Source organism: Neolamprologus multifasciatus, chromosome 20, assembly GCF_963576455.1.
Source record: "Neolamprologus multifasciatus chromosome 20, fNeoMul1.2, whole genome shotgun sequence".
Lineage (NCBI taxonomy): Eukaryota > Metazoa > Chordata > Actinopteri > Cichliformes > Cichlidae > Neolamprologus > Neolamprologus multifasciatus.
This window is the reverse complement of record NC_140458.1, coordinates 3,296,227-3,323,782: the sequence shown is the minus strand read 5'-3', so window position 1 is coordinate 3,323,782 and position 27,556 is coordinate 3,296,227. Positions and strand designations below refer to the sequence as shown.

Sequence of the window (27,556 nt, the reverse complement as noted above, 5' to 3'; positions counted from 1 at the left end):
TGAGATGTTTATTTTTTTTTAAAGAAAGAACAAAATAATGCATTAAAATATCAAAATCGTGATTTAAAAAAGTGCCATTAATTGCAGAATAAACCTCATGAGAATTAAAATGAAAACAAAACGTGACGTGAAGCGACGCTCGTAGAAATCGACCCGCAGCCAAACGGTAAACTGAGGTGAAAGCTGCGTCCACTTTCCCCCAACAAGAACCAAGAAAGCAGAAGTTCCACATAAACAAGAAAAATAATGATTAAACCTTTTCAGAAAAAACCTGCTCGTGGTTTTATAGAGGGATGAGATGGTGACTTTGATCCATCCTCAAAGATAAAAAGTACTTTTTCCTTCAAGCAAAGAAAAAAAATGGTTTCATGATCAGCTGATCATCAGCCCTCCTCCTATCACTAATTTCCTTTTTTAAGCCTATAAAAACCTCACATATCAAACCCTTTTGCACCACACGGGGTCTTACCGTTGTTGAAATCATCCATGTTTATTGTGACACGTCATTAAAGACACAACAAAAATCTGATGACGCCACACAAGCAGAACAGACACGGGTGCCTTTTCTTTACTTAACATTTTGTAATGAATAACCGAGAGTGGAGCATCAAACAGCTCCAAAATCTAAAGTGTGTTCAGCACACGGCTAACAGTGACGAAGAGTTCAGGCAAACCAGAAGAAGAAACCAGAGGAGACGCCGGAGTCTTGTGATCTTTGCTGCAGCTCCAAACATTCATATTCACAAGAGTCTCGATGGAAATTACAGTTTAAGAAAGAAGGAAATCTGACGGCACAGCCATCCTTTGGACTTTTTTTAACCCTGATTTAAACCCAGAATGTGCAGAGAGGACAAAATGCTTTTATTTTGGAATGAAGATGGTCTTTTCCTGCAGGGAACAGGATTCATTATTTGGATTTACTTTGCTCCAAAAATGTTAATCAGGGAATGTCCTCAGAAGAAAACAGTTTATGAAAAGTGAAGGAAAAGGTCAGCTGTTTAAAGGACAACAAAACCCCAAAGCTGGCCTTTAAACAGCAAAGTGGACAGAAGAGAGAAAACAGAAACACTTCAGAGGCGTAAACAGTGACACAGGAAGTCTGACAGTAAACCGACATTCTTATGTTGGAGCTCAGACAGTCTGATTAACCAATCACAGCCATCGGTGATGTCAGCTGGCCCAAAAGTCGGTGACATCACATCGCAGGGGTGGAAGCAGAGGCAGCAGACAGTTTGCTGAGGACGGTGATGAAGATGAAAGAAGCCGGGAACCGTCGATGTCCTCCTCAGTCTGATTTCTTGTCGCTCTTCGCCTGCAGATAAAAAACATAAAAACAGCTGATCGCCATGACAACATGCAGCCAAACCATGTTGTCCGTGTCGGGTAAAGACAGACATCACAAACAAATTCATGACGAGCATCATCACAGAGCGTCAGCTCTTTAAGCCGATACGCCGTGTTTCAGATTAAATCCGAGTGTAATTTGTGACTAAATTTAACGTGAAAATATGAAAACAATGTTGCAGGAGTCTGATCCTTTATTTAAAACTGTCTCTTATTAGGACGTATAAATATAACGTCATGTTAGGTCGTCAGCTCAGCCTGAACTGGATCCAGAACACGAGCAGCTGAGACCGAAACTCGAGACTAAGTCACGTGATTTTACATGTATGTTACTCAAACCTGCTGTCAGAGTTTGTGCTGTATATGATTCAAGCTGGACGAGCTGCTGTAACTGATCTCACACACACGCTAAATATATCTTTAACTCGCTGTGCCCTCCGCTCAGTGTATCCTGGATAATCCTCGTCTTCACACTTAGAAAGACCAGCGTTAAAGAAAAGTGGACTAAGTATTTTATTTATGGCCTCCATTGAGTGACTGAGCTCATCAACTCATCAGTAAATGCTTACAGAGGTCAGGGCGGAGCGCCATCTCTCCCATTAACCTCTACAGGACCAGAAACCTCTTTTGCAACCTCAGGTATCGCCCCCTGGTGGATAATAGAAGTGAATGCATGTTTAAGCAATGACTCTAAACGAGGGCCGTCAGGGGGCTCTGTGCCTTGGTTCCTGCGTGCTTTTCCCTGTTTTTTAAATTCTTGTTTTGGAGATTTTAGTGTGTGTGTGTGTGTGTGTGTGTGTGTGTGTGTGTGTGTGTGTGTGTGTGTGTGTGTGTGTGTGTGTGTGTGTGTGTGTGTGTGTGTGTTACCAGGAGTTTGCTGTGCTCGTCCAGCAGTCTGTCGTACTCCACCGTCAGGTTCGCGGACTGTGTCTTCATGGCACGAACGTCGTTGTCCGACTTCTGCAGAGCTGTGAAACAAACAGATTTCTCATTTTCACTCAGATCTCATCTTCTGTGTCTCAGTCTTCCTCCTTTAACTTCTTCTCCTCATAATCTCTTGTGGATTTTACCTACTGACTGCGTTTCCTCCACCTTACCTTTCTTGGTGGCTTCCAGCTCCTCCTTCAGGCTCTTCACCTCCTCCTTCAGGGTCTTGTTCTCCTCCTGTGGTCCTGGTCCTTTCTTCCCAGCCTCCGGCAGATCAAGACCAGCCTCACGCAGTTTCTAGAAAAACAAACAAATATTTTTTTTTTAAAAAAAGGAGCCATTTAACATCTGCCAGATGTTTGCTCTAATTCACAAAACTATTTAAATTCTGGTGCAGATCTGAACGTCTCCAGAGAGCTGAAAGAAGCCTGATGCATATTTGAAATCTTTCCGTTTGACACAGATAACTCCAAACTTTTGACCCAGTTTGAGTCCAGAGAATCGTTACAGCAACACACCGGCTGTGCACCGCTGCTGCATACCACAACTGTGCTCATTGGTCCATACCTGATCTTTTCATTCATCAGGAGCTCGGTCATGGCTGAAGGTTTTGGCGGTGACACATATAAGCAGTTCTGGAATATGGGGAAAGCAAAAACTGCGCTTCCTCCACTTCCGTAACATTGATTCATTAATGTTGAATTCTCTTGCAGCTGCTCTGTTCCCATGTTGTTGCAGCATATTAATGTCTAACCTCGTACTGTGGATGAATAATCTCAGTTGTTCTCCTGACTGCAGTTTGGCCCATGTATAGCATCCTGCCATGTGATGGCATTTGTCCCTGACCACCAGAATCCCTCACGTTAACTTTTATCGCGTGGGAAAAAAGTTGGCGTTCATCCTCCAGCTTCACTGTGCTAATGTTATGCTAACGTAGCTGTTTTGCTAGCGATCACGTAGCACAACATTATATACCAGCTAGTCCAACTTCAGTAACCCTACAAACGTCACGTCTTCATTTGTGTTGGAAGTGATAGCAGAGCTGTACGTTTAAATTTTTTCAGAAATCTCTCAGTCAGAACATGGTATGTCATGTTTAGCTGGAAGCTAGCGAGCTAACTTCCTGCTAACTTCTAACGCCGTTAAATTTAATAAATTCTGTTTTCATGGATGCCTGGATGTTAAACTTAATTGTTACACCTGGTAAAGCAGCAACGCTGATGATTTTATTACAGATGAAAGAATTTAGACAGTTTTTAACTCTCAGTGACGCTGCAGAGTTCGTTTGACTTTGGGACCTGAAATTGACGGAGTTTAGGACCCAGTTTTGGATTACTCCGCAAGCCTCCTGACTATGGTAGCCGCAATCCATCAAGCGGTGCGCCTTCATAGCTTACCAAAGTCGTGCTAAATATTTTTTGTGTACCACATAAAATCGGTTCGAGGTCAGTAAGCACAACCAGAATTCCTACATAAGGCACACTGTCGATTTTTGAGAAAATTAAAGGATTTTAAGTGCGCCTTATAGTGTGGAAAATATGTTATACAGAAGAAAAGAATATATTGCGATATATATCGTTACTGCGCATGCTTCAAACTGTGATATGCATTTTAGGGCATATCGCCCAGCCCTACTCCAAACTACTCAAGAACAATAATTCATGCAGGGTGACGTGAGGAAAATCAGCGTTCGTGCTCGTTTAAACATTTTCAAATTTGATTCACGCTGCATTACTAAACCATAACGGTGTGTAGGACTGTGTGTGTGTGTGTGTGTGTGTGTGTGTGTGTGTGTGTGTGTGTGTGACCAAAGTGGTGGTGACATCTTCAGTTTCCATTTCTGCTGAGGAAGGATCTGGAGTCCTGAGGATTACTGCATTTATTTCATTTCATAATTCATTCGATCAGTTTTGTAATTTTTTTAAAAGCAGAATTTAAAAAAAATTTTAAAAGCAGAAATGGGGAGGTTAGCCACCTCCCCATTTCTTTATAATCTGCTGCAAAGGAGACAGATGATCTTGTAATATTTTAAAGTGCTATTAGGCAAAGCTCTCCTGGCTTTCTCAAGACCTTTCACATTATGGTCTCAGGAAATTGGCTTTTTTCATTCATTTGTGTCCTTACAATAAATAAATAAATATCAATGTGAAAATCGGAAAAAAGTAGACGGTGGAAAATCTTCTGTGACTCGCTGTAAGCTGGAAACAGACAGAACCTAATTGAGAAATATTCAGAGCATCAATAAGTTTGTCAGACCGATGCGTTGGCGTGTTCGCTCAGTGTGACGGAGTTAAACAGCTGCTGAGCTTTAGTCCTTTAACTGACGAGGCCATAAAACCTGGTTTCACTGCTCTGAACTGAACCCGACGGCACGAGGTCATCAGACCGACGCACCGAAGATCACAGAGCAGCGAGCGGTCGAGTCACAAAAATTTACAGTAAAAGTGAAACAGCTTTTTTTAAAATGTAGAAACAGATGTAAAAACAAAAAGGCAAGCATCATAGGAGGTTAACAAGGTTATTACAGTGAACTAAACTAGCTGTGACAAAACATTTTAGTTTTAAAAATACACTTTTGAAAAAATTCTAACTGTATCATCATCATTATTATTATTATTATTATTATTATTGTAGGGTGTTGACCTTACAGTATAAAGCGCTTTGAGGCAACTGATTTGATGCCATTATAAATCTAATTGAACTGATTTAGTTCTGTGCCCTTCAATTAAATTTATTTCCTCTCTTGTAATTTTGCTAGTAAGTATTTTTGAGTCATTGACACACAGCTTGAGTAAGTTTAGGGTCAAACAGTGCAGAGCAGAGCTTTATGTCACAACATCACTGTAAGGAAATACAGTGTTTTCCAGAAGTCTTGAGCCACTTCCCCATTTCTTTATACTCTGCTGCAAAGGAGACAGACGATCTTGTAATATTTTAAAGTGCTATTAGGCAAAGCTCTCCTGGCTTTCTCAAGACCTTTCACATTATGGTCTCAGGAAATTGGCTTTTTTCATTCATTTGTGTCCTTACAATAAATAAATATCAATGTGAAAATCGGAAAAAAGTAGAGGACAAAATAAGAAGTGACAATCCTAAAAGACACTGAACTATACAGAGCAGCACCCCAACCGGTCACAGCAGATGGCCCCGCCCCTCCCTGAGCCTGGTTCTGCCGGAGGTTTCTTCCTGTTAAAAGGGAGTTTTTCCTTCCCACTGTCGCCAAAGTGCTGCTCATAGGGGGTCATATGATTGTTGGGTTTTTCTCTGTATCTATGAAGCGCCTTGAGGCGACTTTTGTTGTGATTTGGTGCTATATAAATAAAATTGAATATAATTGAATAGATGGAGAGGAGCTGGAAGTCTTACAGAAACAGAAAAAAAAAGCCTCATCTGAAACCGTCTCAGTAGATGGACGCTTTCAGGAGCCGTTCTTAGGAAAGGGGAAACCAGGAGAAAAGGGAGAGGTACTCCAAATTACACAAGCACTGAACTGAGAGTCAGCAAAAACACATCTTATGGAGTGATGAGTCACATTTTAGCTCATCAATATGTACAGACGAGAGCGGTGCAACAGTGAGCGTCTGCAAGTCTGAATGGCAAATCTTCATTTTTCAGCCTCACAACGATCCCAAACAAAGCACAGGGATATTAAAAACACACAATAAACACCATCAGGCAGGGACTGGCCTCCCCAGAGCCTGAACTTCAACATTATTGAAGCAGCGTGGGATCACTCTGACAGCGAACACAGCAGCCACCAGCGCCCAAAGAAGCGCTTTGAATGTTTTTCGGGGCGGCTGTGACACATCGACAGCTACATTTATTGGCAGCTAATCAGCTTGTTGCTTATTCTTTCACTCGCTGCCTGTGGGAACAGCCCTTTCTCTCCTGTGTTCGGGTACAGCACATTAACACTGAGGCTGCTGGCAGGAGTGTGTTACAGCCCTCTGTGTCTCTGTGCCAGGCTTTGCCCTCATAGATTATCTCTACAAGAATGTGACCTCCTGCAGCTCCTATCAGCTCAGGACTCCCTCTAAAAAAGTCTGTCAGTGGGAAAGGATAAAAGCTTTTAATCTGCTGCTACAAACAAAAGCAGGAATGCAACGCTCTGAGGACTTTTGGCAATTTCTTCCTCTCGTGTTTGATAAACACCGACCTTGAACTCTTTGCTGAGTTAATTCTTTGTCTACACCAAACCAAAGACAAAATAACTCAAAATAGGTTTCTTTTTTTTAAAGAAAATCCTGCCTGCTTCGTGGACCCACAGGAAAAAAAAAGATCTTACAGAGCAAATAAATGATCTCAGATCTGCAATTTTGACATTAGAAGTTAGAAGTCCCTCTGCGGAGCAGAGCAGGTGCCCAGGATCATCTTACTGGCCTTTACAGTAACACACACACACTCTTGTTTTGATATCTTAGTGAGGACATCTCACTGATGCTTTCCTTAGTCGCTTACCCTAACCACCAACCTAACCCTAACCCTTAGCCTGACCTACCTGACCATAACCTAATTGTAACCCTGTCACTAAAACCACATTGAGTTTCAAAAATGCTGGGCACTTTTGTCCTCATAAGAACGTTGGTCCCCACAAGTAACACAACATTACAGTTTTCAGTCCTCACAAAGACATCTAAACAGGCGCACACACACACACACCCTCAGTGTAACCTGTGACCTGTGTAACTGTTTTGCAGTAAGTGACTCCATCCTGACAAATCAGTGAGTGCTGCATGACCACTTGCGACTTCCTGTAACTCCTCGTGTACGTTTGACCTTTGGGGCTGCACACACACACGTTTCATACATAAAGTTACACAAACGCTGGGTCTTAAGAGAAGACTCCTCGGAGCAAAACATCCTAACAAAAAAAAAAAAAAAAAAAAAAGACGGCCACAGCTCGTTATGAAATCTGAGAATCTCCTGTGGCCTCAAACTCAACCCTGTGAACACATCAGCATAACATCAAGTTTTTACTTATTAGTGTTGTCACCAATTCATTTAAACTTTTTTTGTATTACTGACTCTTAGATGAGTTGAAGATTTAAAAAAAAGGCCAGAATCAAAGTATAACATATCATTTTTAAATATCATGGCTGTTTTATTGTTTTTAACATTATAAATGACTTCCCTAAGCCCATTACAACAGTACACTTTGGAAATGAAAATGAGAGGAATTCGTTTTCACTCCGACGAGCATCTGACACTTTCTGATCACAGTCACTGAGAAAGAAGGCATAAAAGACAAAAGGCGGGACCACTTCAACATCAACACTCCAAGTGAGGCTTACAGCTGCTTGTGTCAATCACAGCAGTTTCACCACTTCCAACATGACGGTTTATTTAAAACAAACAAACAAACAAACAAGAGTTATGAAGGAAGAAACCTGTCCCCTTTGGCCAAAACTGCGTCTGTAGCCGACTGCAGCACGTCTCTAATATAGGGCTGTATGGGGAGGACTGACTTACTTCTACAGCCTGCCTCGAGTGGTCATTTACGGAACTGCAGCCTTTGCCACTTGTAAAGAACATTTATGCTCAATGAGGGCAATTCTCAGCCCATGTCATATATTTAAAAACTCAATAATTTACATTGGAATACTTTTTTTTAAAAAAAATCTTAAAATATGTATTTTCTCTTATTTTACTATTACCTATTGCACAGCTGCCAGAGAGCTGAACTTTGCCTCTCTGGTTGATGAGATCAATCAGCGTGTTGTTGGGAAACATTCAAAGGAGTTTATAAAATCCTTGTTGAGTCACTGAGAAAAATTCCCGCTGCCGCCAAATATTCCTGAAATGTCGAACGTGTAAACACATTCATGGAACAGAGCTGAAGTGGGGTTCAATGTCAAACATGGATCCTGTGTGTGTGCGTGGGAGGGGGGGGATACAAAGCACAACACAGTATGAGCACGAACAGCCACCTGATAAACTCTTATTATCAATCATCGAGGTTTCTGCCAGAAAACCTATTAGAACCGGCTGCTGTGATAGCGAACCAGGATGGGATTCAATTTAATAATGCACAAAGTGAGGTAGCACCACTATCTGTCCAGAACTAACAAACTCCTGTCTAAACCTAACCCTGCACCACTGCACTATTTCAAAACTCAGATTTAGTCTTTCAAAGACTTTTCAAGAATGAAAACAATATTAAAACGATGTAAATATACTACTTTAACCAGACAGCTGGTTTACCCTTTGCTTTAAATGCTTAACAGCTACAAGTTTAACTTGGTTACATCTTATTAAACTAACACAAGAGTCAAATTCAATGTTAGCGAGTAACAATTTTTGTTATTAGTCAGCTCTACTGTGTATCATCATGACTCGAGCAGGACACTCAGTGAGCGGCACATTTCTCTTTAACAAACAACATCTACAGCGTCTGTGCTGCAGACCTACTACATGCTAGTTAATCTGCAAGTGAAGCTGCTAACTCAGGGGTGGGGGAAGTCCAGGCCTCAAGGTTTTAGATCTCACCCCAGGTCAACACACCAGAATCAAATGATTAGTTCATTACAGGCTTCTGGAGAACTTCAAGACATGTTGAGGAGGTCATTTAGCCTTTAAATCAGCTGTGCTGGATCAAGGACACATCTAAAACCTGCAGGACATCAGAACTTGAGGCCTGGAGTCCCCCCACCCCTGCACTAACTGAACAGTAGAAGGTGACCACAGTTACTGTTAGCTGAGCACCCTCTAGTGTTCCTGTCTTGTAACTACATCTCAAACTAAACGTGTGATCAAAAATAAACGTCTGATAGAAAAGAGAAAAATGCTAAAAACATTTCAGGGTCAACATTTCTGTCTTAGCAGCAGTTTTAGCAAAGACTTCGATAACCTCAGCTGTTCTGGGGTCGGGGCACAGAGCCTTCCAGCTTGTCCTGGGCCACCTCCCGGCTGAACAAGCCTAAAATGCCTTACTTAGTGGGCATCCTTGTCAGGTGACCAAGGAGCAGCAGATCTACTCTGAGCTCTTTACACTTTCTCTAGAGAGGAAACTAAAGGCCAGCAGCTGATGTTTTACTGAGAGAACCTGTATCCTGGGGCGATCGTGGCTCAAGAGTTGGGAGTTCGTCTTGTAATGTTACATCCACTGAGAGAGGCCTAAGGACACACTAGCAGGAAATAAATTCCACAATGCCTGCAGGGATACGTGTTGCCTTATTGTGAAGCAGGAAGGAGAAAACAAAAAATTCAGGTCTCATTTCTGAGATTTACAGCAGAAAATCTGCCATGTTGGTGCAGAAAAGCAAAGAGATTCGGTGCCTTGTACAAATCGGTGTGATGACTCAACAAACTGAACTCTGAATGTGCTGAATCAATTTCCAGATGAAGGATGACGCTTCCCGTCATGAGCATGTGGTGTTTGCATCAAACAGGAGTGCAACTATAGAAATCAGCACAAAGAGGATGCACTAGAGCAAGAACACGTTAAAACTAACATGCAGGATAAAATCGAACTGTCAGGGCCGGGATGGAAAATGGAAAAGCAGCTGGGATGAGCCAAACTGCAGCTTCTCAGCCGTATAAAACAATAACTGGCTCACAAGACAAAGTTTAAACTCCAAAGAAGAGAAGCGAACAGTCTCCTGCACAAAAATGCTCCACCGCAACCACTTCAAGAAACCCGGGAGTCGTTTTTATTAAGTTATGGCTCCTGTGGGGTCTGCCTCTCAATCACACCGACCTAAAAATACTTCCTTTTCCCCTCTCTGAGCGGCACCCAAAATTTTTTAATTGTTGTAGTTGCTTTTAGAGTATCTTGCTCTTTAAAATGTGCCTGACATGCTGCGTCTGTTCTTCCAAAACTCAGGACTGAAACTCGGGAATCCGCTTCTTCCAGTCTGGAGTTTCTGCAGAACAGTGAAGCTGGATGTAGTTTTATTATGAAAAATATCTTTTCCAGAAACAGCCAATCCTCATTTTTACCAAATATCACCATGACGGCAGTGTGACCCATGACCTCTGACGACTGGTTTTCTACCAGCAGAACTTGAAAAGCTCAAAACTCTGTGTGCGTGTTTTTTTTTCACCTCTTGCAACATCTCGTTGTCCTCCATGTATTTCTTGGCGGCATTGCTGGCGCCCTCCGCCTGCTTCTTGAAGGCTTCGTTGGAGGCCATGAGTGAAGCCTGCTGGGAGAGCAGAGTGGCCAGGCGACGCAGCAACCTGCAACAGACAAAACATCAGTGTGTGATCACACTAAACAGACTGCTTATCAGCCTCCTTTAACTTGATCAACGTTTCAGCATCACCTGAAACTCATCAGTAAACATCCTGGAGAGTGGGCAGTACCCACAGGAGAACCATTAAATATCTTCCAAATGAACGAGCTTTGAATTTTGTGAATTCCAGCAATCGAGTATTCAAAACTAGTGGTCAGTTATACAAAACATCACAAGATATTCCTGCTAAAGAGGGGCAGCAGATTCCAGGGGTTCATTGATATTTTCCACAGAAAAATTGCATAAATGTTGAATTACTTAAAAACAGAGTTGTCTAGTATATCTGCAGGTATCTTTTAAAGAGGACTGAATGTTAGTAAACCATGCACGAGGTCATCTGACCGCAGCTTCTGAACAGAAACAAAAACGCAGTAAAGAGATTTTGACATCATCAGATCAGGATCAGAGGTAGATCCATGTTCCCAGTAAAGAGGTCCGGGATTGTGACATTACAAAGTCAGGAGTCGCTTCACGCATGGATACATGCATAGTAACACACTGTGACCCCTGACATTTCCCCGCGTGCTGTGTGAGGCGTTCGTGCTGTGCGTGGCGTCGACAGGCGGTGATGTAATTGTAGCTCACTGTGGGTGGAGGGCGGGGCAGGTACACTGAATATCTGCCCCCATTCATGTAAGTTGTGGGAGAGAATCACTGAGCTGCAGCTTTGGATTAAAGGAGCAGTCCAGAGTTTATTCTGAGCGGGCTGGAAAGTTTCAGAGCACTTCTGCCAACATAGTTATCAGACAGAAAAATAAAAGGAAAGTATGAACCGTGCGTTTCCTCTCAGCTCACGTCAGACTCCAGACTCGGAGACTTTTGATGTGAAAAGATCCCCACCTGCTCCATCTTTGGTTGTGGACAAAATGACACGTATTGAGATGCTTTTAGTGCACATACAGTAGGTTAACAAGCAGACAGTTTAGCATTTGATTTTAATTGAAATAGTATTTTCTACTTTTGCTTTTAATTCATTTTTTTTTTTAAAGTCTTCACAACAGTTTTCCTAGTTTCAGTGTTTTTGTTCTGAATAACCTATTTGAATGAAACATTAAACAAAGGAATGTAAAATCAGGCTTCTCCTGCAGAGATGAGTAACAGGACGCTGAAACAGAAGCTGACTTCACTCTGTAAAAAACCTGCAGATGTGAAGCTTGCTCGGGGTAAATTTACCACCTCGGTGAGCAGTTACCTCATGGCTGCTGGTTCACCATCATGTGAGGCTGAAGCCATGTGCCAGTTGTAAATATCTCATTGGTGATGCATTCAGGAACATTCTGACAAACAGCAGAAACCAGCAGGTTCTGTCTGTGCAGTTTGACTCACACTCAACCTGCAGCTATTTTCAGGGTGTAAAACTTCCCCAGCAACACACCGCGCTGACAACATGTCAAATACACACTGACCAGTTTCTGTGAGCTGCGAAAGTGACCCAATACACATTCACTCTGATCGATTATGCCCAAAAAACAGTCTCACTATTATTTAGGGCTGCCACAAACGATTATTTTGATAGTCGACTAGTCACCGATTATTTTTGCGATTAGTCGACTAATCAGATCATCATCCACTGTACATAAAACTACAGCTTATTGCACCAGCATGCATCTATATAACTATCATTAGCTTACAGCTTTAAGTGTTTAAGGTATGTGCTAACTAAAAACAAAGACAAGATGATAGTTTATTAAATTTTAATTAAATGTGCAGATTGTTTCGGTGAAGTTTAATAAACTCAGCCGATTTACTCAGGAACAAATAAAATACTGAAAAAACCAAACAATAACATTTTTAAGTTATCTTAGTGACTTATATATCATGTTTAACCCGAGTAGCGAAAGACGGCGGTGGGTTTGAAAATGATTTGCCGGTTGTCCGGTGTTCTCTTCGGCTCTAGTGAGGCTTGAACCCCGGCTAGCTATCGAGCTAGTGGGTAACGACGTCTCCGAAAACGTTGGAGCGTTTTTGAAAATATGTGGTGTCTTGATAAACTGAGCAGATATTTGAGGTTTACACAGCTACATTCTCACCTGAAAATATGTTAAACGTTTATTTTGTGACCCAGAAAGAATAATAAGAGTAATATTAAAACTAACTAGCTGCCGCCATTGTTGGAAACTGAGCTGGGCCACTTCTTCTTCGGGGTTTAACGGCAGCTGGCATCCTTGTACATGCAGTGCTGCCATCTTCTGTTTCAGTCCGGTATTACACTATTAAATCCTACTACTTATTCCTGAGTCTTTTGGGATCTTAAAAAGCTTCAAACGACGTGTCGACTATTAAATTAGTCGTCGACGTAATCGTGGCAGCCCTACTATTATTATTGTGCTAAATTGTAATTTCAGTTATTAATCTAACACACTGGGGCTTAATGATCTTTTAAATCCGCAGTATTTACAACAAGAATTTGCTTGACTTTTCAACAGAATTCAAATGAAATATAAATAACTGGGGACAGAACAGCTGGAAGAGGAGCTGGAGAGGTCATCTGGTAGAGAATTACACTCAAAACTAGCAGGTGATTTAAACCACAAAGGCTGTCTCTGCAAGGGCAACAGTTGGTTTCTGACAGATTCATAGAGGAGATCTGCAAAGTAGCCAAATGGAGACCAACAGCCTGATCACATGGTGCTGAAAGGGGACCGAGGTGAGAGACTCAGCGGGACACATTCACTTAGACCAACGAGTCTTTGTTTTGCTCAAGATGAATCACACTGGGTGACTCTGGGCATTTATGGTGAGGCAAATGTGCACTACTGTAACAACGAGAGAAAACAAAATTTGCCTGAAAAGCCACACCTAGAAGTATGTTCTCCTTATTGATCTGTGCTGCTGTGTTAGCATAAGTAAGGCTGAAAAATATATTGTTAACTGTTAATAACACCACAACACAGCTCAGCGGATGGTGCAGAGTATTGTAAAGGTATCGGGACACGCAGAACGATACATTACTTCTTAAGTAGTTAATAAGCAATGTTTTACTTCTGCAAAGGCACCTGGTCATTGTTTTAGCAACATCACTGTTCATGGTTTAAAATTCCCTCACTGCTTTTTCCCCAGCCGTGAATGTTTACCATAGCAACACGGAAAATGTTGAAAAAACAGTGCATTAGTCAGGAACAGCGGTGGATTATTCCACACATGTCGCTGGATGCCATATTTGTTGCAGCAGGAGGGTGTGCATGTGTGTGTGTGTGTAGCTAGGTTTAAGTTTGGTGTCTTTGGCGGTTTAATAGATACATCAGGTTGTAAGTCTGATTTATCTTCTGCAACACCACAGCAGCCTGTTTGGATCGGTGTGTAAACTGCTTCAAGGTGACCAAAAGTGGAGTAGTTTACACGAGGAATAAAAGAGATTTCTGCATCTCAAGTGTCTCCAGGAGGAGCGACTGTCTGTTCCAAATATGGCCGTAAGTTACTTCACAGGCTTGAAATAATCTGACCAGGCAGCTGCCAGAGCTTCAGCCTTTCCACAGTCTTCTTCTTGGCTCAGGCTGGAAATTCTTGAGCTGGAGTTCCCGATCGCAGCGGCCTGGCAGCGGAGGGCACAGTCTAAACGCTGGAGCACTTCCTCCTGGCATCTGAGTTATAGCAGCTGTCGCATCACATGCTGCGCTGCCACGGTGAGTCACAGAGCAGCAGCTGCTGCACACCAAAAAGTACCCCAGAAGAGCAGCAACAAGAAGGACGTGCTGCTGCCCCCTGCAGGCGACCGGGGGGCACAGAACAACTCTGCAATCAAAACTGCACCAAACTGATCTGTCCTGATTTATTGTCCCTTAGACCCACCAGCTGCAGGTCAACCAGGATCCGTCAGGGTCACATGACCACTGACTGCTCAACTAAACATTTAGAAAGATTCAAAATAAAATCTCACACAACACTCACGAGAAGCCAGCTGACTGTAGCAGCAGCAACTCAAGTAAACTGAACCGTCAGCAAATAATTGTTATCAATAAAAGCCCCCAAAATACGCATGCAAATGTCATCAATTTCACAAACTGCTGCGTCGTAAGTAAGACCCTCTAAGGTTCAAGTAAAGCTGCAAAACTAATATAAATCTCTCAAATTATCTACAGGGTGTTGATTTGAGAGCTTGCTGTATTTTACCCTCCCGTAAAAAGACGCAGTCTTCGTGTAAGATCAGTGCATTCAGATCAGGCTTTTTATGCATTCAAATACTGTGAAAACTCAGGATTCAGACATTCAGAGGCTGGTCAAAGTCACACTTTGTTTTGCAACTTCCTGATGAACACAGCAGACAAATTTCAGGTATTGACAATAACTGTGATTCATACAAAAAGTAAATACTACTTCCAGCTGTTCCTTTTAGGGGTCACAGCAGATCATACACCTCCCTCCTCACCCTGTCCCAAATAAGACACGATATCAGAAATGATCTCAGACAATGGATCTGAGGATTTCACCTCAGGAATGAAGGAATGGGTCATTTCAGTTTTTCCTGCTGTAAAAAGGGAAATCTATTTATAGATTTCGCCATCCTCACATACTCACTTAAGAAGTCAGTATGTGAGGATGGCGAATGAAACAAGCCTTCTTCTTTGACAGATTTTCAGCCCAACAACAGGCCGTCAGACCAGTAACAACATGCCATGTTGCTGAAGTCTGAGGTTCGTTGTACTCAGTCACGCCTGACTCTGAGTGGGTCAGCCAATCAGGCTGCTTCGCACCTGTGAGGTCTCTGTCCAATCTGGATGGGGATTTGCACTGTACAGTGGAAATGCACACTGACAGACACACACACGGTCAGCTGCTCATTCTTTCCGCCAGACTTTAAATTCCTCTGAGTTTAGATCAGTCGGCCTGTTGGGTCTATTCTGGTGCGACTGAGTATCCCACTGCAAGCTCGCTTTAGGACAGAAGTTCAGAGAGAAGTTGAGCTGCACGCTGGTCCTAACTCCCATATGTGGTCGTCTCTTCACTCCTCAGTGCACTGACGACCCTTTCGCTCTGTTTGCATGCTCCTGTGGAGGCTTCAGCTGATTCAGCACTCCCAAGCAATCAGCCTTAAGGGAAAGTCGGCTATAAAGTTGTCCCAACACTGATGAAGGCTTATTAATAACACTCTTACAGTGCAGCATCCGCTCTGTGTCAAAAATGGAGGAAACTCAACAAGAGTCTGTGGAATCTTCATGGCATTAAGTCTCTTAATTTGCAGTTCTTTTCGGAGTTTGTGGTGAATGATTTCACCGCTCACACAGCTGGAAACAATTTTACACTTCAGCTCCTGATTTTAATTGTGTTGAAACTGTTAGATTTAGGTATTAAAAACCACTAGTTTCACCCCCATGTGACACTTAATTAGATAAATGGTTAACAGGATGGTGACGAGGTGTAGAAAAAGCTCCTGGTTTCACTGCTCTGTTTTCTTTTGCAGCAGGATGACAGACTTTGGTGGAGAATGTGGACAACATACATGCTGCAGACACGAAAACTATTACTGCTGAATTACAACAGAGTCGACGTCTGTAACAAAAAAGTGACCATGTGTCCAACAACACAAACAGACTTCTGTATTGTGACACTTTTAGCACAGGATCAGGCAGCTCTTTCCCTCTTTTAAAACTTAGTACGTTTATTTGCATTGTTTGTTTTATTTTGGATCTATTTTTGAAATATGTTTTAATTTAATTAATACTTTTTTAATGATCTAACAAAAAACAAGGAATAAGAAGACCGTGTCTTTAATTTTAAAAATTGCAGCAGTTCAGAAATGTTGCACCTTCTGTAAAAACCCTGAACACAGCTGATCTTTTGTGATCTCTGAGTCTAAGCAGAGCTCGGCCTGGTTACTACCTGGATGGGACACTGCCTAGGAACTAGTTTATAGCTCCTTATCTTACCCTTCCCTTTATAAAGAGACTCTTAAGTGGGAGTGGGGGGGCAAAGAAGATGAAACCAGGTCGAGTATTCCAGATGCACGAGGCAGCATCATGTATCGTTCCCATCCTGATCCAGAAAGTTCGATCAGATATTAGTGGCGATGATCTATGAAGCCGATCTAGTTCGACCGTTTAGGTCATTCTCTGAGCAACTATCCGATTGCTAGCACGAAAGCTAACAGCTGTATCCTTGGTTTAAAGTCTTTCCAGTGAAGTGAGGCTACTGTGGCTGATCCTAAAACTTAAACAGCTTGAGGTGAGGGGTGTGTGTGTGTCTTACAGGCAGAGCAGCAGGGCGAAGCCAGCAATGTACTCGTTCCTCTGTGCTCTGAACAGCTTCATGTGGATGTGCTCAATGGCCGTCGGGTGGTTCGCCAGATCCACCTTCTCCGTCACACTGTACTTCCTCACCTCACGGAAAGCATCTGTACAGGAAACACACGGAAACGTCACCTTTCTGCATCTTTAATTCACAGTAAACTTATTTTGCAGCTGCACTGTAGCTCTGCTGCTTCCCTGCTGGCTGAGGTACAAAGTCGGTGCTTACTGGGAGCAAACTGTCCCACCACACACGCACACAACAGAAGTGATTTCTGGCACAGGTACTGAACTGTTAATGGTTGATATTTTTAAAACCCGAACTTAAACAACTGCTTAAAATAATTATTATTAGTAGAAAACCTCTTGCTCTAAGTAAACTCTCTGTGAGGCCGTTGGCAGGAAAAACCTGGTTTATGTTAGAAGCTTGTTCAAATCACGATGTGTGGTAAACCTGGGCGGATAAATGTGGCTACTGAGCAGAGAAGTACTGGATACACTGTCACAATACAACATGTAATTACAGTTGTACTTCCTAAACAACATTTAAGCATATGAAAAAATAAAGCTGTCTTTCTGCACAGCCAAATGAGTAGCTTCTATGTTTAGATGGAAACATCTCGAATCCCTGTGATCCGACTACGACAGATGTTATGTATCTGGGAAAATTTTGCAGTTACTTTGATGCTTTACAAAATCACAGACTGATGCCGAACTTTCATTTAGTTTTAAATGTTATAAAAGCCACACATTATTTCTGCCTAACACTCCTTTGATAAAGAGTTTGGCAACATTTCATCCGCTGGACTCTGAACATGCCGTTATTACAAAGTAAGGAGCTGATGGTGCCGTTGTTTACCCAGGCTTCATCAAACTTGATTGAAATGGAGCTACAGCAGCGTCCTCCACAGACTGGAAGAATGCAGACAATCGACTACACTTTGGCTAAAGGCCACCTCCCAACCAATCAACAAAAGCACTGCAGACGTACCGATGAGCAGAAAGACGAGGATGGCGATGGCCACCATGAAGGCGGTGTTTCCATAGAGAGTGATGGCCTTTATGATGCGAGATTTGAAAATGCAGTTCCACCTAAAAAAAACAACAACCAGGAGAATAAAACACAAATCAGTCGGCAACAAGAAGAAGAAGACAGGTTCACTTTTATACGTTTTTACATTATAGAGACATTAGAGTCGCTTTTCTTTATTTTTTTACTCTTTGTTTGGAGAAATCTGAATGAGCTTTTTGTTACTTTATGAAGCCATTATTTAATTTTTAAATGTTGTGTTGGACACTACTGGTGCTGCAGGACAGGAACTGAACTTCTGGGATAATTAAAATCCATCTTATCGCATCTTTTGGGAGCCAAAGGTGATCCAAGCGTGCTTGAAGTGATGGAAAAGAGAAAGGATGGGCGAATGAATGGTGATCTTAATGTTTTACAACACAGCAACTAAACCTGGAGCTCTAGCCCCCTCTAGGGGCCAAACAAAAACAGGCATGAGCTCAACTGTGCAGTGACCTCTGCAGGAAGCTGGTTATTAAGAATATAGTTAGTACAGTTTTATATTTATTTTTATTTAGTTTATATTATATAGAATGTTTTTTTAATTTGCTTTAGTTTGAGCCATTTTCTAGAGTCAGTTCTTAGTACTTTTAGAACTTTTAACAGTTTCAGTTTTGGGGGTTTTTTCCATATGAGGAAGTGGGAAACACCAAAGTTTCAGTCTGAATAACCACATTGTTATTATATAAAATTGCACATTTTCATTTTACACAGTTTAAGTACAATTTCATTTTATTTTATTTTTATTTCTGTTGTCTAAAAAACAAACAAACAAAAAACATGTCGACACCTTGTTTTATTAAATTGTAATTATGGTTAGCAACAAAACTGTTAAGTAAGTTTAGTTTTTGTTTTCCTGCTTCCATCTGTGGAGTCATGAATCAAGAACAATGATATTGCGGTGTGAAACTGACTAAAAGGAACAACAATATTACTTATCCTTATTGTTTCTGGGTTAATGTACCATCCAACAAACGCAACTGTTGCTCAAAGCCTACATAAGCAGAGGTCATGTTATTGCATTTATCTATGTTAGGTTACAGCATTGCTAAAAACAGTCAATCAGATAAAAATGATAAACTTTCTTTCACAGATGAAAATAACAAAACAAAAGCTATTTTTAATTCTTGATATCTAGTCAGATAAAATAATTTTAAAAATCCTTTGAGGTCTAGCGCTAAAACTTCTCTACTTTTATTGACTTTTTCTTTGTTGGATTTCAGCTCCTATCAGCGCTGTGCCGTGTGTGCGGAGTTAATCAGAGCTCATCAGTCGGCAGTCAGGAGGTCTTTTAATGTGATCACAGTCACACAGAGCTGCTCTGTTTGAGGACAAACTGAACTCTGCTGCTTCCATCAGCGAGCTTCACGCTTCTCCAGCTAAAAATTAACGGCCAAAGCTTCCTCTCATGGAGCCAACAGCACACGGACACAATGTTGTAAATGCTTTGCATTGGCTGCTTTAAACCCAGATGGGCCAAGATTTATCTCGCCGTCTGTTTGTCGTGTGACAGTATCAAAAATCCATGATCGGGGAAGTTTTCAGCAAGGCAGAGAAAACATTCAATATCCAGAATTGTCTAATTGTCTGTAATTTTTCCCATGAAAGACACGTCCATCAGCAGGGTTGTTAAAATGTCTGCAGAGATTTCTATAGAGGTACTTTCTTGTGATTGTGATACTTTGTTTTGTTTTCAAGGTGTACTAAACTACAAAAGGATCGGTATAGGGATGCATGCATCAAAACTGGTCCCCTACCAGCCCAAAAGCTTGGCAACAATGAGCCGACATTACTGGTTGTGTCATGTGCATCTGTGAAATCACCACAGCCTTATCACCTTTCCCTCTCTGTAAAGTGGCGCTCTGAGCTCCAGCTGATACATCAACTCAAACAACGGCAAGCATAAACTGGGTGGAACAAAAAAGTGCCAGCAGTTTGGAGATATTCCACACTGGTGCGCCAACACCTTGTTTGTATGTTTGCAAATGTTTTTATTGACTGTAAACTGCGGTCAAACCCAGCTGACTGACAGCTTAGACCATAGGTGTCAAACTCTGGCCCGTGGGCCAAATTTGGCCCTCAGCCTAATTACATTTGGCCCGCGAAGCCATACCAAACTACTATCAGAGCTGGCCTACTGGTATTATACAGCTAATATATATATATTGTTTAGTATTAAGGTTTGCTTGTTCCATATTCAGTTTTTCAGCAAAACTTGTTTGAGTCCATAAGAAAAGATTCATTCTTATATCTAGAGGAATATTTTTTTTCCAATAAATATTAACGTTAGCCCGCGACTTTGTTCCAGTTTTGAATTTTGGCCCACTGTGTATTTGAGTTTGACACCCCTGGCTTAGACAATAATCTCTCTCATTTAAAAGTGAAATGGACTGAAAGTCATTTCTTTCCAGCTGCTAGTTTACTACAAACTACTGACCTTTCCAGGCAGTAGTTTGTACTGGCAGATATCTTAAGCCAAGGTAACGCTATCAGATTTGAGCTGGAAAAAGCTTGATACCAAGACAGGTGTGTGTGAGTCAGGTGTTACCCACCTCTTGGGTGAGATGAAGGGAATGCAGAGCAGCAGAACTAAGAAGATCTCAGCGTAGAGGAAGGTGGCCACCGCAGTCCACTGCAGACTCATCCTGACTTCTGAACAGGAAACACAGAGCAGGTTCACATGTCAAAAACGCCATCACATGGCACTTGATCATGACATCTACAGTTAATCGTTCTCAATAAGCAACAGAATAACTACTTTATTGCCATTCAGAACGTACAGCAGTTAGTGCACATTAGAACAAACTGTATGACTTTAATCCACCCAGTTATCAGACACGTTCATCCATCAGTGCTCTGGCTGCCTCTGGCTGATGTGCTGCTCTGATGTTTAATATATTCATTTCATCAGATTGAGAATTAATGTGATAACATACCAGTCACACAAACTACCCAACTGACCGAGGCAGGAACAGTGTGCACGTAAAACACGTAAAACTCAGACCCTAACAAAACTTTAAATACAACAGTTAAACTGAAAGTGGCAGCTTCACAGCACCTATGCTTAGCACCAATTGCATTTTAGCTCCTCCTGGTTTGTAGCAGTACCAAAAAGTGTGAAGCCAACCGTCTTTCTTTATAATTTGCTAGGGAAATTGGAAATACTATAGATACAAAACACATGCAAACATAAGTATATTAAGGCAAAAACATATTTGTATTAGCTTGAAAGTCAATATTTGCTGTAACTGCCTTTATTATTGAACACAGCCTCTTTTAGTCAGCTTTCTTGTCATTCAGGTCTCCAGGAATGACTCTCCAGGAAATTCAAAGCTCTGTTCTGGATGTTAGCTGGTTTCTGGGAACAAACTCCCAGAAAGCCTCAGATCAGCTGAAACACTCAGTTTATTTAAATCCAGGTTGAAGACTCACCTGTTCTCAGCTGCATTTGAATAAAGCACCAAATCCACAGTGTTTTACTTTTAAGCTTAAATTTCAAAACTTACATTTAACTACTGATTTTATCTACTGTTCCTTCCTGTTTCTCCATTTTAAATCATGCTTTTTATTTGTTTCTGTTTTTTAATGTCTCTGTAAAGCACTTTGAATCACATTGCTGTTGAATTGTGCTATACAAATAAACTTGCCTTGCCTTTTGTTCCACTCTCTATAAAGATGATCTCACACTTCAAGAATGTTGAAGTTTGCTTTTCAGGGAGGCCAATCAGAATCCAAATCATTTTATTGTCATTAAACATCAGACATTCAACAAATACAGAAGCAACTTCCTGTGAGCAGCATTTAGAATAGATCCGTCCATCGCAAACACACAGAGACAGACAACCACTCGCACTCACATTCACACCTGTGGGCAATTTAGAGTCAATCATTAAATTCAGAACAAATAACAATAGAAACAAATATAAAAATACAAACAACATAAATGCAAAACGTTTATACAGATGTGCAAGGGTGCTAATATGTATGTTGTTGTGTGTATGCATGAGAGAGATGTGTGTTTTGAGGTGGGGCATGTGTGTGTATCTGTGCTCAGTATGATGGCTTGCGGAAAGAAACTGTTCCTGAGTCTGGATAGACCTGTAGCGTCACCCTGAGGGCAGCAGGCCAAACAGGTGAGACGCAGGACGGGTGGAGTCTCTTGTGATTGCCTGTGTAGATGTCAGTAACTGACATCTATTTTATTTTTACTTTTAGATGCATTTTATTGCATTGACGGTGTGTTTGAGATCTTTGTCTTACTGAAAAATGAATCCAGTGGTGAACCACACACTGCTGGCTGAAACGCTCCAAACTATGACAGTCTCCACTGTGTCTAACAGATGGCTGTAGACACTCACTGTTGTACTGCTCTCCCAACCTCCAGACAAAAAAAATCATATCTGGATCCATTGCTCCATAAGAGTTCTTGTGTAATCTGCCTCTGACCTTTCTCCCAGTTTCCCTTCCTGAAAAATGGCTTCTTGACAACCAGCCTTTCATTGAGACCATTTCTGAATTCACCTGGTAGACATTTTGCCCAGTTTCCTCACATTTTTTAAGGACACACTGCACCTTGTCATTTGATTTTTGGGGTTTCCTCTGTTTTCTTGTATTATTGTAGGGTCTGTATTTTACAATATAAAGCACCTTGAGGCAACAGTTTTTGTTATTTGGCACTATATAAATAATAAATTGAACTGTCAGCCACGTGTAGCCACAACACTGGCTCGTCCCTTGAATTAGGTGCCTTTTTATAATGAATAGTTCACAGGTTAGAAAACCAAAATAAAATTCTTTGAAAATGGAACATGAACTGGACTGAAAAGGAGTGAAAAGGCAGAACAAACATCCAAAGAAAAACATTTGAAAGATTGTCTGTGAAGGTTCTCAGTCATCCAGGTCATCGTAGTCAAAGGAGCTTGCAAAGAAAAGCGTCTGGACTTCTTTAAGTTGCTTGAAGACATTTCACCTCTCATCCAAGAAGCTTCTTCAGTTCTAAGGTCTTCAACTAACTTAAAGAAGTCCAGACGCTTTTCTTTGCAAGCTCCTTTGACATTTGAAAGATTGGAAAACTATTACTTTAACACCACTTTGAAAAAGTCTGACTCTTTGGAAACTACAGAACAAGAAGCGAGGAGTGGCTCAAGACTTTCACATAGTTCTGCATGACATTTTAAAAAAGAAAAAATGTAAATGGGTAACTGTCATGTTGCTGATGTTGTGGAAGCCAGATTTTCACAGATCATACTTTATAAAAATGTTACAACCCCATGAAAATGGATTTTCAGTGTATGGCTTCTTTCAGCGAAGCTTAATGACATTTTTCTAAAAATGCACACCTAATCCTGTTCTAAGATTAAATCTAATAAACTCATTTACTTCTTCAATATAACTGAAAAGCAACACAGCCCACTTTAGAGCAACCCGATGGGTGGAGGCCGGAGGCTTCTCCTTATTCTGAGATTGACGTCTTTGTAGACGATCCCTGACAACAATAAGTGAAAAAGACAAAAGCTAAAACAAAAACTGAATAAAGCATTTGAGTGTTTTCTTTTTTTTTTCTTTGGCTGTGTGCAGTGTGAGCACTCGTGAGGGGTTTGTTTTGCTTCAGATATGGCAGCTCAGAACAGCTGTGTCATTGCGGCTCCGCAGAAACAGCGGAGCATCACGCCTCCTTACACATTAAAAACACCGATAACGCCCCTCATCGATCCCACAACACTGTGCTCCCTGTTACAGCTCACTTCAGCCCACAAACCACAAAGATTCATTGGCAGTACATTTTTACCAGCTGCGACACACAGATTAAGTCCTGAAAACTCTCAGCTGTCTGACCTAAAAACTTTACTCTCCTACCACCACTCATCTCACATCTTCCCAATTTGCACTCTCCAGTGAGCTGATAAATTTGCAGGTTTGTGTATCTGCTGGAACTAAAGTCCATAAAATGAACTATGTGCTGGGAAGTAATTAAACTTGTTTGTTTTTTGTTTTTTTTACATTAGCTAACTAGCATGCTAGCTAGTTTCCCCTTTCTAGTTACGTTTTCTTTTAGAATTACCCAGGTTATTACTGAAGGTTCAGTCTATTTTCTGGAAAACCGAGCATTCTGTTTCAAACTTACATCTATTCCAAGCGCTTGTTTCCAAAAACAAGTCACTTATTTCGCGCCACTCGCTGAAGCTAACTGTTGGTTGCTGCTAGGAGCAGTTAGCCTCGGTAAGCTGGAAAGAATCGGGGTGCTGATTGTTAGTGAACAGGTGGAACTCACCTTAACAAGCACCGCACACAGGGGAGGAGATGTGTCCGCACTGCACTTCCAGGAGCTTCAATTCTCCACTGACTCTGCTGTTAGCTGCTAGTTTAGCCTCCTGCTGTAAACACTTCCGGGTATTTTAGTGCCAGCTCATCTTGAAATATGATTGGAAACGGAGCCGGAAGGGCGGAGGCACGTGACCTATCGTTGCGTCACTTTATTGTGCTATAGTAATCATTTAATGAATTTATAATTATTATCTTTTTGTACCTCACGTGATATTACATCTTTTGTTGAATGAAAAATACCATGCGATAATTCCAGTAAATTCCTTTAGTAGCTTACATTGCTTTTTAACGTGATAATTAATTGCATTTCAATTAATTTGAATGTTTTTTAAATTCACCATTTATTGTGTAAATTTGTATTTTATTTTTTGGTACACATGACCCTCATAACAACATATTGTTGGAGGTGTATGCACATAAGCCACGAATTAATGAAATACTACGATCTGTGTGTAGTCTCTGCACATTATATTTTAATCTCTGAAAAAAAATTTAACTTAAATTTAGACCACCATGTTTTGCAGCATGTTACATTTTATTTGTATCAGATACGATATACATATAAAATATGTAGTATACAGATTAAACGCTCATTTAATTAGTAGTTCCTTAGTCTATCCAACAGAGGGAGACACTGTCCATAAAAATCAGGCCTGCTTCAAAACAAGGACAAGAGCCTGCTCTCTGTTGTTCTATTTCCACAGGTAATTATTTACATGTGGAACTTGTATTTAAAAAAAAAAAATTATTTAAATAATATAAACGCAAACAACTATGTCTGAAGTATATCAGATTCACATTAATTGTATTGGTTTTTTTTTTGTTTTCATTGGCCTGTGACTGGATAAAGACCTGCATGAACCGAGGGTCCCATGGCAAAAATGTCTTCTCATAATCCTTACTGATCATGACATGAAGTACTTTCATGTCATGAGGCCTAAATTACAGCTGACTTAAAAAAACTAAAAAAAAAACTAAAAGTAGAATGGAATAATTTAGAAATCATTAAAAGACAATATTACACCTTTGAAATTATTGTTTTGTTTTGGGGTTTTTGTTTTTATTCTAACATGATCTTTAGGTCATCACAATGGTTTAAATGGTTGGGATATTACAGCTGCTTAACATTTTGTCATATTTCATAATGTAATAAATGTCTTCATTGGGTCTGGAGGACAGTTGGGCCAGTTTAGAATACGCATTTTTGTTTTTTTGTTATTTTACTAACATTCAGCATTAATGGTGCCTTCACAGAGGTGCATATTACCCATACCAAAGGAAAAAATGGACTCTAATAGGCTATGTGGTCCCTCTCCTCTTTAACCTGGAGGACGCTGTATCCGTGATTATCAAAAGGATTTTAAAATATTGATTAGTCAGACCACAGGCCATGTTTTTAACTTCAGTCAATTAAAAGATCAGTCCCAGAAAAGGAAGGAATTTTTCTTAATTTTGTTTATATATTACAGTTTTTCACCTTTGCACTTCAGAGGGTCATTAATATGGCCCAAAAAATCACTGGACATCCTCTTCCCTCTTTGAAGGACCTGTACAACACTCGCTGTCTCAAGAGGGCACGCAGCATTGTACGGGACTGTACACACCCAGGACACTAAGTTAAGTTACGGTGTCATGTTGTGTCATGTCATGTTGTGTTGTACGTATTGCCGACGTGGGACAGTTTTCCAATTTCATTGTACCATTGTACTATGTATGACTGTGCAATGACAATAAAGAGTTATCTTATCTTGTCTTAACAAATAATAAATAAAATAAAAAAACAACAACACATAAACCTTGCTAGACATTTTTTGTACATGTTTCTGGATATGCTGCACTAAGATTTGACGTAATTATGTAGTTTTTGTAATTTTACTAGTGGATGTGTGACTTGTTTGAGCAGCTTTGTCTTTGCCAGGTCCACATTATAAATGAAGATGTGCTCATAATAAATTCACTAATTAAATAATGCTTACATTGACTTGCTGCGCCCTCTTGTGGTACACATTGGTATTGCATGAAAGCTAGCATGGGCCTGTTTTTAATTCATATTCAGATCTATTGAAACTATACTAGACATTTGGGACATGAAATGATATTAACTGGTTGTTACATTCTGTTGATATTTTTACTTGTTTTTGGAAAGTTTTAAATTAGTATTTATTTTTAAACAGCAATTTACAAAAAGTACCTCTGCTGCTGTACCAGCCAGTAGCTGTTGAGGGCAGCAGACACACACACACACACACACACACACACACACACACACACACACACACACACACACACACACACACAATCTCAGACTCCATAAAAACAGAAAAACAAGACCACATACACACACACTCACTCTGCTTCATAAAAATGTCAGCGCTCATAAAGACTGTTTATCTCCCTCTCTGTCTGTTTTTAGAATTTTCCACCACTCTCTCTTCTTCTTCTTCTCGCTCTGGTTTTCTTCCCCCTCCCTACTTCTACTCCTCAGCCCAGCTCAGACATCCTAAATCACACATTAAACTCTTTAAAAGGTTTCCTTCAGTCGTCGGGTGGAGCAGAAACACACAGAGGCAGCAGCATGCTTCATTGGATGATGGCTTTTTCTAAACAGCCAATTGAAACCCGACTGAAAGTGCAGTATTTTAAAAGTGGCTAAAGCGAGCGGATGAGCGATGGACAGATTAATAAGTCATTATAGTGAACACACACACACAAAGGTTTGTGCTTATATCTTTGTGAGGACCTTTGCTGAACTCATGCACCATAGGAGTGCGGGGTATTGATCATTCAGCCATCCATATCAGCCCCCTTTTACCCCTTTATAGTGAATTTTAGCAGTTTATGTTGTAACTGTGGTGTTAATCAATGAATATCATTAAAATATGGGATCTAATGGTTGTATTGATGTAAAGCAATTTGAAATGCTCCAAAAATGGCACCATATTATGTAAAAATGTAAAGGGCATAACTTTTAGATAGAGGTAAGAGTCTTGTCCTGTTTTGAACACGAAATGGAAAAATGAAAGATGGCTTCTTCTTCTTCTTCTTCTTTAATTGAAAGGTTATTAGCCTGTTTAGCATGTTGCTAAAGCAAAAGCAAAGCCTAACCTTAAACCCTGTTAGGGTTGTTACCAGGTGAACTGCACAAACTATAAATTGCAATAAAGTCTCCGGCCTGATGATGGAGATCGCTGAGAGCGCCAGTCTCCGCATGGTGCTGTGCAATTCATTGATACACATCTGCCGATCACCTGCAGCACTAGTCGTCTCCAGCTTTACCTGATCATACAGCCTCAGCGGTTACATCAGGCTCACTCGGTTCTTCCTCTTGGTTCCAAGAAGCTATTGGTGTGCTCTCTCACAGCTCAGTTGACTTGTCTCAGCACCTGTTTGGAATTAATTGGACTTTCATTCAAAACCAGATCACTTACCTGCTTCCT

The 27,556-nt window shown here is 40.9% G+C and overlaps 1 protein-coding gene across 1 annotated transcript; it reads right to left on the bottom strand.

Moving 5' to 3' along the window:
* Positions 1-470: 470 nt before the first annotated feature.
* Positions 471-24,220, bottom strand: bcap31 (B cell receptor associated protein 31). The gene is made up of 8 exons (XM_085146061.1): positions 24,067-24,220; positions 20,348-20,447; positions 17,718-17,818; positions 16,689-16,833; positions 10,314-10,449; positions 2,442-2,568; positions 2,212-2,312; positions 471-1,312 (listed from the first exon to the last, which is right to left on the bottom strand). Exons 2-8 carry the CDS (start codon positions 20,437-20,439, stop codon positions 1,286-1,288), a joined length of 729 nt encoding a protein of 242 aa, XP_085002187.1. The 5' UTR covers positions 20,440-20,447; positions 24,067-24,220; the 3' UTR covers positions 471-1,285.
* Positions 24,221-27,556: the final 3,336 nt, after the last annotated feature.

Bases quoted from the DNA above. Each gene is read 5' to 3' on its own strand.
- bcap31 (XM_085146061.1), bottom strand. From the start codon at position 20,439: ATGAGTCTGCAGTGGACTGCGGTGGCCACCTTCCTCTACGCTGAGATC. The intron at 16,834-17,717 runs GTACGTCTGCAG...TTTCCTGTACAG, and splicing joins CCTCGTCTTTCTGCTCATCG to ATGCTTTCCGTGAGGTGAGG. The intron at 2,313-2,441 runs GTAAGGTGGAGG...TTTGTTTCACAG, and splicing joins GCTGGAAGCCACCAAGAAAG to CTCTGCAGAAGTCGGACAAC.